This window comes from Dermatophagoides pteronyssinus, unplaced genomic scaffold (genome assembly GCF_027571235.1).
Source record: "Dermatophagoides pteronyssinus isolate colony J.1.1.1.1 unplaced genomic scaffold, Derpt_VIB-CSIC_2022.12 sq0001, whole genome shotgun sequence".
Lineage (NCBI taxonomy): Eukaryota > Metazoa > Arthropoda > Arachnida > Sarcoptiformes > Pyroglyphidae > Dermatophagoides > Dermatophagoides pteronyssinus.
This window is the reverse complement of record NW_027461525.1, coordinates 5,494,777-5,507,239: the sequence shown is the minus strand read 5'-3', so window position 1 is coordinate 5,507,239 and position 12,463 is coordinate 5,494,777. Positions and strand designations below refer to the sequence as shown.

The 12,463-nt window shown below is 28.9% G+C and overlaps 2 protein-coding genes across 2 annotated transcripts; both read right to left on the bottom strand.

Moving 5' to 3' along the window:
* Positions 1-1,056: 1,056 nt before the first annotated feature.
* LOC113798432 (uncharacterized) lies at positions 1,057-2,776 on the bottom strand. Its single transcript, XM_027348972.2, has 2 exons — positions 2,088-2,776; positions 1,057-2,028 (listed from the first exon to the last, which is right to left on the bottom strand). The coding sequence occupies exons 1-2, from the start codon at positions 2,482-2,484 to the stop codon at positions 1,616-1,618; spliced, it is 810 nt and encodes a 269-aa protein (XP_027204773.2). The 5' UTR covers positions 2,485-2,776; the 3' UTR covers positions 1,057-1,615.
* A 482-nt stretch (positions 2,777-3,258) lies between these two features.
* Positions 3,259-12,007, bottom strand: LOC113798430 (hemocyte protein-glutamine gamma-glutamyltransferase-like). Its single transcript, XM_027348971.2, has 9 exons — positions 10,513-12,007; positions 7,413-7,613; positions 6,033-6,296; positions 5,848-5,966; positions 5,296-5,756; positions 4,990-5,232; positions 4,788-4,930; positions 4,445-4,690; positions 3,259-4,368 (listed from the first exon to the last, which is right to left on the bottom strand). The coding sequence occupies exons 1-9, from the start codon at positions 11,369-11,371 to the stop codon at positions 3,929-3,931; spliced, it is 2,976 nt and encodes a 991-aa protein (XP_027204772.2). The 5' UTR covers positions 11,372-12,007; the 3' UTR covers positions 3,259-3,928.
* Positions 12,008-12,463: the final 456 nt, after the last annotated feature.

Sequence of the window (12,463 nt, the reverse complement as noted above, 5' to 3'; positions counted from 1 at the left end):
CGGTAAAGATTGATTGCTGATTGAAATTTTCATACTTGTTTTTCTTCTTGTTGTTGTTGTTTATCCATTTTATTTTTGAGAAAGTAAAAAAAAACTTAGCAAACGAACGATCAACTCTGAACTTATAGTGTGTGTGTGGATGAACCTGAAACACACATGAAAATATTTCACCATGATTGCGTCATGTTTTGAACTTGATCTGTTTCATTTCATTTGATTTCCAATTTCCAATTGATGAATTTTTTTTGTTCAATAAAAATTTCATTTTTACAAGCAAGAAGAAAGAATCATAAAGAAATTTTCATCTAATAGATTGACCTTGTATGTCGGTTTAACCTGCAAAAAAACAGTAAAAACAGAAAGAAAAAGAAAGAAAATCTTGTGAAGACTTTGAATTCAAATCAAATTGATAAAATTTAAACGATGATTATCTGCAAATTATCCACGAAAAAAAAAACTTTTTTTTTTCTTTCGTTGATAATTTCCGATTGATTTTTTTTGTTTATTTTCTTTGTTGTTCAATAGATGCTTGTGTGTTATGTGTGTGTGTACATTTTCAATATCGAATCAATCAAAAATGAAAACTCTTTCTTCCAAACACACACACACACAACTTAATCTTTTTGTAGATTAAAAATTTGTCCTATATATTCTAACCTTGCTGTGTGGTTGTTGTTTATTTGGAAAAAAGCATATTTTTTTCCATTCATCCGAAAATCAATATCAAAAAATTTGATTAGAGTTATCAAATGGTTCGATCTTGATCATTTGATCATTTGATTTTTCACTGTTTTTTCTTTCTTCCGAACATAATCACTGATGATATTTGTTTTCAATGGAACAAAATAGTGCCATTTTTTTTCTTCTTCTTTTCATCGATTATATCTTCAAAATCAGATAATTTTTTTGGGTTAATGAACTGTTATTTTTTTCGGAATGGAATGTTTTTTTCCCCTTGTTTTTGTCAATTTAATTGAAAAAAACAAACAACATTTGATCTTTGATTGATCTTATTGATCTAATCGATTTGATTGATTTTCTATGGAAAAAATATGATTATTAAGCAATTTTTTGTTTCATTTATTATTTAAATAATCGATTGGAAAATTTTGTTTACAAAAAAAAACTGATTTTGGCTAATTATCAAATATTTAATCAGGGGGAACAAACAAAATTTTTTTTTTTGACACTTTTGAGATTGAAATGATTGGGTTTGGTTGGTTATTTGGTAATGATTTTCTTCATGACAAATGTTCAAGAAGGAAAGAAGAAGGAAAATAATAATGTCAATGTCGTATGTGGATGATAGTAGGATTTCGGTACAATCAAGGCTATATTGAAATGAAATGAATGGTTGGCATAGATTGCGATTTTTCCTGACCTTGATTGATTCCAGCTAATCAATTTAGCGATTTTTTTTTGTTTGCTGAATTTGATTAAAATTATCATCATTGTCGTTGTTTTTTTTTCTGGCAAAAAAAAAGATAAAACGATCAATGCAACGATCATAAGATCATTTTTGAATTTTGATTTTTTTTGTTTTGAAAAAATAAAATTTTTCAATACAGTCGTCGATAGATGGCGTTGCTATTCAAGTTTTTTTTTTGTTGATTACTTAGATTTTTGTTGTTGTTGTTGTTGTCGATTCTAATAGATCTTTGATGAGAAAACTTTTTTTCTTCTTGATTTTTGCCTGTTTTGAACAATAAATATTATTTTGGAATCGATTTTTCATTAAAATATTGTTGTCTCTTTTTGTTGGCAATTTTTGTTGTTGGTGATTAGAATTCATATACAGCCAATTGATCCATTGATTTTGCCAATTCAATTCATGATTTGTTTGATTATTTGATTGATTTCGTAATATTCGATTGATTGATGAAATACTTGGTAGATTTTCACCGGAACAAATTTGTTCATTCAAAAGTTTTTCACGTATTTCCCATGCATACAATGAATTGTTTTTCATTTTATATTCGTTGATTTTTTTCGTTACCAATGGTGTTGATACTCGTGGTTTACTTCCACCTGGTTTTTTTAAAGAAAAATGATTAAAATGAAATCAATCAATCAATTATTGATCGAACCTATTGTACCGGGTAATATTGAACCAGTTTTATTGAATTTAGCCAATATTTTACTAACACAACCATGTGATATTAATAATCGACGTGATATATCACAAGGACGATATCCTTTCAATGACATTGCCAATATTTTCAAACGAGAATCAAATGATAATGGTTTACCATTACTAAATGAACCACCTAATTGATTAGTACTGATGTTCATCATCATTGTCATCATTTCATTATGATTATTATGATTTGAAGTTTTGATCCATTCACACCAAGCATTATTTGCATTGTTTTTTGCAAAACATTCATGATGATCGAATGACATGATGATTGTCCGATGATAATATTGTTCGATCGGATTCATAATGACGACTGACCAAAATCTGAACAATATCTGGTGTATCATTTAAATACTAGGTGCGAACCAAACAAACAGAACCAAAAACAAACCGTGAGAATGGAACAGGTGACCATTGTGGCATTATTATTATGATTACATTAACCGTACATCGGATATAATAAAACAGATTTATTGAGCCAAATCATTTGGTTCAATAAATTTTCCCGTTTTCCATATAGACTCTACATAGACATTTTCTTATTGAACAACAACAACAATCAAATCCAATTCTGATTATAAATAACCGCTGATCTGATGCAAAAACAAAAAAAAACATCAATTTTCCTGATTATGGCCCTATTATGACCATTTGTAGAATACAAATGAAACAAAAGTAAAGTTTTTTTAGTTTGACAATCAATAAACACAAATCAATATGACAATTTCTATTTTGTTTTTCTTATGTATCTATTTTTTCCAATAAATACATCCGATTATTTTTCATCCTGATTACAATAACAAACTGTGTAATAAAAATATCCACAATAATAGATATATTCATGCAAAAGTTTACGTTCGATGAATTCGATAAACAAAACGTTAAGCAGGTTCACGAATCAATTTCCGACAATATTGTTTCTCGAAACACCACACACACACACACAGAATAAATTCTGATTCTTTCTCTTTTCAGTCATCATTCTGGTTTTGTTTAAATCTCTGAAGAATTTATTCAATTTTTTTTTTGTTTCAAATTTTACATTTTAATAAAATGAATGAATGGCAATATTTGTTGTTTTTTTTCCAGAAAAATATGAGCATGAAAACTTGATTTTGGAAAAAAAAAAATAAATTCTTATTTACAACAGTGAAACCCAAGGATAAATTTTTTTTAAAAGGGGAAAAAACAACCAAAAAAAAGTATGTGTGTGTGTGTGAAAGTGACCAATAAAAATATATTATCAAGGTGTATACGCCTGTTTTGTGAGTGTGCGAATATATTGTGTGGCGCCATTTTAACAATAAAGGTATTGTGATGATGATGATGATGAGGAATGATGAAGGTGATGATCACAAATTGAAGAAAAAAAAAATCTAATGATACATGTCTACTATAGTATTGTGGTGTTGTTTATATATTTAAAAAAAGCCAAAGGAAATGTGAATTTAGTTGAAACAAAACAGAAAAAAAGGTGGGTTTTGATTTGAAAAAAAAATTTGAAAATCCAAGGCAGCAAATTAATGATGATTATGATGTAATTGAAAAAATGATGGTAGGAAGTAGTTTTTTGTTTAATGTCTGTATGTTTGAATTGAAATTATATTTGGTTATTTAGCCTAATTAATTTGTAATAAAAATTAATGATGAAATTAATGATTTTTTTTTTTAAAAAAGTAACAAACATCCATTTTTAAACAAAATAAATATCCATTATAAATGAACGAAATTGAATTGAATTGAATAATCTAATTTGTTTTTTGGGTTGAAAAACAGAACAAGCAAAATTTCCTATCCACGAACAAGAATATTTTTAGTACCAACAACATCAGCCAATTGTCTTGAATGAAATATAACGATAATATTTCTTGAACCAGGACGATCCGGTATTAATCGAATTGTATTTGTAATAGTTTCACCGGGCATTATATTTCTAGAATTAATTCTCATTTGTCGTTTTAATCCAGGTCCTTCGACTGAAAACCAACAATCTTCAAGTATACGACGTATTGGATTTGTTAAACGAATTTCTAATGTAAATTCACGACCAACTTCAATAAATCCTCTTGTATATAATTCCATATGTGGTTTATCAATAGAAAAATCATCTTCTTCTGACCATGTTTGTTGTGTTTCTTTTACAGTAGCAACAGCATAAACTTTTATCAATGAATAATCAACAAGATTATCAAGATATTCTTCTGGATTTACTCGAACTCTTAATACTTCCTCTGTGAATGATAATAATAATAATAATTGAAATTAAATGAAATGAGATAAAAAATATTTGAAGAAAAAAAATATTACTTTGATATGGTTTTAATCGGACAATGTGTCGTTCATTTTTAATCTTTTTGGCCAATATACCGTTCGGGAAAAAGCTATTAGCATTCAATGATAATGTAATTGTACGTTGATTTCCAACACGATTAGCCATTTCAACTTGTATGAAAAAAGGATTGCCCACAACAACTTTTTCGATGTCTAACAAATCAAATTCGACCTCTTCTTTACCTGGAGCAGGGATTTCAAACAGGAAAGATAGGCCAGCACCTATAGACATAGACATAGACGAAAAGAAATAGAAAAAAAAATGATTTTGAAATCAATTTTTTTAATTAATTCAAATCAAATCAAAACAAAAACATACCTCTAGCCGCATTCAATACAGCCATTCGTTCTTCTTCTGTTCCTTCTTTGAATTTATAAATATCGGTAATGTCTTCAGCATCATTGATGCCATTATATTCGGCTTCCACACCTGCTCTTTTTGTAAATAATTTTCGACCAACACTGTGTTCAGTGAATAAATAAATTATTCAATGAAACAAAAAAACAAATGAAAAACTTACTGATATCGATTTGTTTTAATTTTTTTCCAACCAAGTTCACTTGATTCATCCAATTGCCAATGAACAACATCCGAATTAACTTCAGCAAAAACAAATGCAACATCATATGGTAGGCCAACTTCACCACGTTTTATTGCTTCAACTGATGCTGGTCCCATTTGATAAAGTCCACTAGCATCACTTGATTCTTGTGGTGTTGCATCGATTACTTGCCAACCACCATAACCAGGTGGTAAATCCGGTCTATGAATTTCAATTGGATTAATTAAGAAAAAAAAACTTTGAAAAAATCAAATTAAATTTTACCTTGACATCCATACATCAGTCCAAACATGAAAATTCCAAATCGAATCAGAATTAACATCGGAAATAGGCTCACCAGTTTTACTAAAAAATTTATCCACAGTTAAACTATCATCAGTATCATGAGCTGAAACAAAATTCGTAATTGTACGTGCCGGTATTCCTAACGTTCGAGACATTGTTGTTGTTGAACCAGCAAATACCCAACATTGACCAAATTTTATTGGTTCACCATTTGAACGAAGATATTGTTCAAAAATTGGTGCACTACCAGTCCATTGCCATGGTGCATTACCATCATGATAATTACCAGACCAATTACCAACTAAAAGACCATTATCATCATGACTATTGACTAATGCAGCAACTGCACGTACAACTTTTGCCGGATTTGAACGTGCCGAATAATCTAAACGTGATTTATCCAATAAAAATACAGCAGCAGGTAGTACAGATTCTTCAAACTGTGAATGTTAATTGAATAGAAAAATTTCCAAAATTAAAAGTTTTTAATATTTTCAATTAAAATAATCATTATTTATTCATCAAAATTACCTGACCATAAACCCATTGTCTACCTTTTGGTTTTGAATGTGAACCAATATAAATTTTACCAATATCATTTAGAATATATTCTTGACGACGAATTTCATCAGCTAAATAAACAGTGTCATCTAGTGATGGAACAAAAAAATTACAATTACAAAAAAAAAAATACAAAAATTACACACCAAACAAACCTTTATTCCATGGATTGAATAGTAAAAAAATTTTATTATGAACTTCAAATGTTTTAATATTTCTTGAACCTTGTGGTTTGGTTGATATTCTTAAACGCCATATACCAACAGCTGTATTAGCTGGTATACGTACTTGTAGCGTTAAACGATTACCATCAATATTACGTATACGTGCATCCCATTTACTTGGATCTTTTGTAAAATCTTTATTCTGTGTTATTGGCAAATATATTAATGTACCTTTGCCAACTTGTGGATTATTACCTATACAAAAATAGAGAAAAAATTCATTATTAAAAAAACAAACGAAAAAAATTGGATGTTGTAATCAAAATGAATGAATGAAGGAAAATGAAATGAAAACATTTATCCCTTATTGATTGATTAATTAATCAAAATGAATGAAATGACTATAAATCAATTTTTCATTAAAAACCACCACTGAAATACGCCTTAAAATAAACACACACACACACATAGACACACACCAAATAACCGATTAATCGATTCAAAATAATCAACATCAAAAATATTGATTGATTGATTGATTGAAAATAGATTTTTTGGTTTTGTCTAATTCATCAATCAGTTTTTTGCTACTGTTGTTAATTTCATTTCATTGTCCATTGTGTCCATTGGATCATTGATCGATTTTTTCACTGTTCAGGTCCCCGAAAAATGATAATTGGAAACAACGATAATAATAATCACTACGCAAAATGCCAATTTTTCTTTCCATTCTTTCCATTTGTTTGACGCTAATTATATTTGAATTGAATTGAATAAAATGAAATGAAATGAATGAAGAAACTGACTATGGTAATTGGAATCAAAATGAAAATTTAAAAAAAAATGAAAAAAAAATAATAATTACGATGATCACATCAAATTAAAATCAAATTAGCTTTATATGTGTGTTTCTCTTCTTTACAATCTCTCATTGTTTTGTTGTTTGTTGTTGAATATGTGTGTATATTGAAAACAAAAAACAATGAAAAAAAAACTTTACACAGATACTTTTGGCCATATCTGCGTTGAAGCGTGATTATTATCACCATCATCCTAATGATGATGATCATCAAACGAATGATTTTTCTGTTTTTTGTTTTCCACTAAATATAATGAGAATAGCATCAGAATACCTGATGGTGATCATCATCGAATCGAATGACCAATGACAATGTCAAAAGAATCATTGTTTTTGTTTCAGTGGATGATACAGCAACGATAATAATAATTAGTGGGGGAAAAACAAATGTGTTTTTACAAGGATAAAAAGGGTTAAATTATTGACTTTTCTTTCCGTTTGTTTACTGACATTGAAATGAGATGAATGAATGAATGGGGGGAAGGGGAAAAAACAAACAAAAACAAACTTACCAAATAAAAATTCCAAACGAATTTTATTATTATCTTGATCATAAACATTACGTAGTTGGATGGCCAAATAAAATGGATCACCACGTCGTATAACCAATGCCGGGTTATTTTTTTCCAATAATTCATATTTATATGTATGATGTTCTTTTGCATTATCACGTTGAAATAATTCAACACCGATTACATCGTTTGGTACCGGTCCTATGTGTGTTTATTCAATCAAAAAAACAAACAAAAAATTATTATTAAACAGTTCTTTCCTGCAAAATAAAACAAAATAGAAAATATCATCGAACAAACAAACTAGGCCGAAGAAACTTTCTGAAATGCAAAATACAGTATTCAAAATTCAAGATTATCCAATCTATTTTATCAATGTCATCCATAATGGATTTTCCTTATTTTTTTCTTTTCTTTACAAAATCATCATCATTATCAACTTCAAATACCTAATGAGTTTTTTTTTTGTTTTCCTGAAATGAATGTCGAATGTAACAAAAAATTGATAATTAATTTTTTTTTTTGTTGTTGGAATAATCGAGGTCGAGTATTAGCCTCTTCGATGGATTTTTGTTCGTTGATAATCCACACACACAGACACATAACATGTCGGTGTAGGTCAAATCATTAGCCATAATAATGATGATATATTACGGATGATGTTCATAAGTTTTTGTTTTGTTTTATTATTCAACCAAACAAACAAACAAACAGCTGAAAAACATCCCATATATACTTTCATACATTTTTGTTCGTTTCCAAAAGACGAGTGCAACAAGTGTTAAATATTTTTTTGTTTCTCCAAAATAAGGATGTTTTTTGCTTGATTGATTGATTTTATCAACTAATTGTTGCCTAATAGATTAGGTTGGCTGTACACATCCATCATATGTCAAATGGATCGATAATTTAAAAAGAAAATTTTCAAAATGGAAAAAATGTTTCGGAAAAAAACATTCAATAAATATCATATAACAGCAGCAGCAGCAGTCAACTATCATCATTTTGATTGATCAATTAATGAAAAAGAAGAAGTTTTTCATTTGGAAAAATCTTTTTTGCTGTTTTTTGTTTTTTTATTTTAGCATCCATCAAGATACATTTTTTTCTTTGTTTCAGCAACAATCTCGCTATAGCTAATTTCCCATCCAAAAAATTGTGGTTCCAAAAGTTTTTTTCTTTTCCTAGATTTCTAGATTTTTCCATTTGTTTTCATTTGTCAAAGATGGTCATTTTTTTTGTTGGTTATCGTCATTTTTGTTTGCTTGCAATGAATGAATATCCCCTTCGTTTCTCACACGTATGCAATGTGTGTGTGTGTCCTAAGGAAGAATTGCCACTGCCCGCCAATGCAAGGGAAACACTAAGGCGGGAGGGCAGTGTGTGTGTGTTGGTGGGAAAATTATGTCACCAAACAACTCCTATACAAAACTTTGACATCCAAGAATGGCTTGTTGTTTTCCAATGTTCCAAATTTGTCACATCAGAAAAAAAAAAAGAAAAACCATTTACAACAATCGTCATCATCATCAACAACTGTAGAAGAAAAATATGGACAGGACAAACTTGCCTGTATGAAAATGTAAAAAACAACAACATTCAGCAACGAAATTGGTCAATTTTTTAACCCAAAAAATTTTTTTTCAACTCTTTTTTTTCATTTGATAAACGAAGAGATGTTGTTTACTACTACTACTATTGCTAATTCATTCAACAATAATCAATCGAAAACATTTTTGACAAACAAACAAACAAATATTTGGCCATCGTCAAACAAACAAACAAACATCGGTAACAAATCAAATCAAACAAATAAAACATCAGGTCATTCAGGTTGCTTTCACTTTTTTTTTTTCGTTCGTTGTCGTTATCGTTAACTGACTCGCTATTTTATCGATATGGCAATCGATTGTCCATCTTGATTTTGTTGTTTGTTTGATTGAAACAATTTTAATTGAACCTAACAAACAACAACAACAAACACACACTTGACTTTTTATGATTGCTGCTTCAGTTATTGGTGTTTTGCAAGAAGTTTTCTGTTTTGTTTTGTTTTTCACTAAAACAGTGATTCTCAACCTTTTTGTTGTCGCGGCACAATTTTAGAATTTTTAAATATATAACAGTTGCATTTTCAGAATTTCGCGGCACACCAAAGTGCCGCGGCACACTGGTTGAGAATCACTGCACTAAAAACTTAAACATCTCGTTTTCCTATTTAGACCCAAATCACAACAAACAAATAATGTCCAAATAGCATCCAAACAAACAAAACAAAAAAATTCTTTTTCCCTATTTTGTTTTGTTTTGTTTGTTTCGTAATTTCATTTTATTTTGTTTGTTTCCGCTTGAAAGCGAAAATTGGCAACAGAAAAACAAAATTACATCAAGGAAACAAACAACATCCAAAAAATTTAATAACAAATTTAACCCTGAGTGAGTGAGTGAGTGAAATGTGTGAGAAAGTCTCATCATTATATCATCATATGAGTGAATGATGCAACATGTATCATTTTTTTGTTTGTTGATCAAATCAAATATTCGACCACAACAAATGATGAATTCAAATTGAAAGAAAAAAAAAGAAAATTGACGACAAAAATTGATAAATCTAAATCTAAATAAATAACAACACCTTCAAGGTAAATGAAATTATATTTTTTAAAAAATACATTTTTTTCTGGAAGAGAAAAATATATATTTCAACATCATCTTGTTCATCATATACCTATTTAAAGTCATTGATGTTTTCGAGAAAAAATAAAAAATTTCAAATTTTTTTCAAATTTTCAAAAATTTCAACAGTTGGGTTAGGTTAGGTTGAAATGGATAACAACAACAATAAAAAAAATTTATTATTCGATTCACTCATGCGCACAATACGCGTGTGCATCATAAAACAATGACAAGCTCATTATCAATCAATCAAAAAAAAATTACTAAGCAAAACAAAAAAAAAACTTTTCAAATGGATCAAGGTCAACACACCTATGCACATTCTTCTTTAACTCTTTTTTTTTATTGTTGTTCAAATTTTTCTAATTGCTGAATGATAATGAAAAGCAAAAAAGAAGAGAAAACAAAGCAAAAAAAATCTTACCTGAAGATCCTTGTAAAAATTCTTTATGAAACAATGGATAATGTGGATAACGATATGGCACACGTAATGATTGACTTGTATCGATTGATAATGATAATATTATTATGAATGTAATTAATAAATTTAATAAAATTTTATTGAATAATGGCGATAACGGTGACGGTGATGACCATTTTGATAATGTTAACACAGATTTGTTATTTTGGATCAACAACAACAACAACGACGACGATTGATGACAACAACAACAACAAATGCTATCATCATCATCATGATCATCACCAATGACATTTTTATCGATAAAATTATTATTATTATTCACATAACGTAATGGTGATGGTTGATAATTTTTTTGTTGTTGTTGTTGTTGGTTATTATGGCTGACTAGATGATAACGACAACAACAACAACAAAATGTTGTTTGTTTTTCCGGTTTATTATTATTTAATAATGAAGAAGAAAATGGACTAATTTTTTGCTGTTGTTTATGTTGTTGATGTTGATGATTTATGTGACAATTGAGAATCGACGACGTATGATGATGATGTGGTTGATGTTGATGTTGATGTTGATGATGATGTGACAAGATGTTTTCATCATCATCATCATCATCATTTTGGCATTTTGTTGTTATAATAATTTGTTGTTGTTGTTGTTGTTGTTGATTATTTGAATGTGATGATGATGAATCGTGATTGTCATGATCATCATCAACATTAACATTCAAAGGATTGTGCTGTTGCTGTTGTTGTTGTTGATGATGATGGCCATCAAAATTATCATCATCGAAGGTGGCCATCGACAACAACGACGATGACGACATTATGATTGGAATTCTGTTTTCGTAATTGGATAACATTTAAACAACAAAATTTTCTTGTTTGGTTTGTTTTGTTTTGTTTTGCTTTGTTCTTCTTCCTCTTGCTGAATCCGAAAGTAAAAAAATAAAAATCGATTTCACAGATTCGGTTGAAAGAGAGAGAAAAAATGTGGCCAAAAGTTTTTCACGGATAAAGATTATTATTATTATCGAATAAAACAGTCAGTTTTTTTTGCAGTTTTGTCAGGTCAATGTTATTGATGTAATGATGATGATTACCGATTAATAATCGATTTTTGTTTCATTCATTCTGCCCCGGAGATGATCATAGCCTAATGTGATAAAGTGTTAACAACAAGCCAAATACACAATCATCAACAACAGGTGTCAAAAAAAAAAAAATCCGAGTAATTTTCAATCATTCAAAACAGGGTTTCTTTTTCAGGGAAATTTCTTTTTGGAAATATTTCCGGTAATTAATTTGCTTTAATGATGTAATTAATAATAGGTGGAGTGAAAAAAATCCACTAATAACGTTTTATGATAATGTTTGATAATGGCAATGGACGAATTAATGTAATGAATGGAAAAATGAAGTTTCTGAGCTTCTTTAAATGAAGAAAAACAAGGGAGAACGAAAAATCAAATCAAAAAAAAAAAAAGATCAATGGCAGCATTTTGTTGTTGTTAATGGTAGAAGAAGAAAAGTAAAAGTTTTTTCAATCAAATGTTCTGTGTAAAAAGATTACATAATTACAGAAAGCTAATCACTAATGGAATTTCTCTTTGCTTTTTTGCTTATTTGATGGATGGAATGAATTGAATGCATTGATGGATTAAGATTTTTAAATAATAATAATAATAATTTGATATTGTCAATCAAACACACACAGACACACATGGACACAAACACCAACAAACAAATCGATATTTATTGACAATGATGATGGCTGATAGTAATCGCTTTTAATGAAGATTTCTTCCGTTTCGTTTTCGTTTTGATTGAATGTTTTTTTACAACACCCACACACAGAGAGATAATCTTTTATTATTATTTTGACCACACCAATTGAGATCAATCGGAAAAAATTTGAATATTTTTTTGGATTTTTTCTTCTTTATGAGTTCGGG

Excerpts from the sequence above, each read along its gene's own strand:
- LOC113798432 (XM_027348972.2), bottom strand. The coding sequence starts at position 2,484 with ATGATACACCAGATATTGTTCAGATTTTGGTCAGTCGTCATTATGAAT. Across the intron at positions 2,029-2,087 it reads AATATTACCCGGTACAATAG|GTGGAAGTAAACCACGAGTA; the intron begins GTTCGATCAATA and ends TAAAAAAACCAG.
- LOC113798430 (XM_027348971.2), bottom strand. The coding sequence starts at position 11,371 with ATGTTATCCAATTACGAAAACAGAATTCCAATCATAATGTCGTCATCG. Across the intron at positions 5,757-5,847 it reads GACAATGGGTTTATGGTCAG|TTTGAAGAATCTGTACTACC; the intron begins GTAATTTTGATG and ends TAACATTCACAG. Across the intron at positions 4,691-4,787 it reads TGTATTGAATGCGGCTAGAG|GTGCTGGCCTATCTTTCCTG; the intron begins GTATGTTTTTGT and ends CTATGTCTATAG.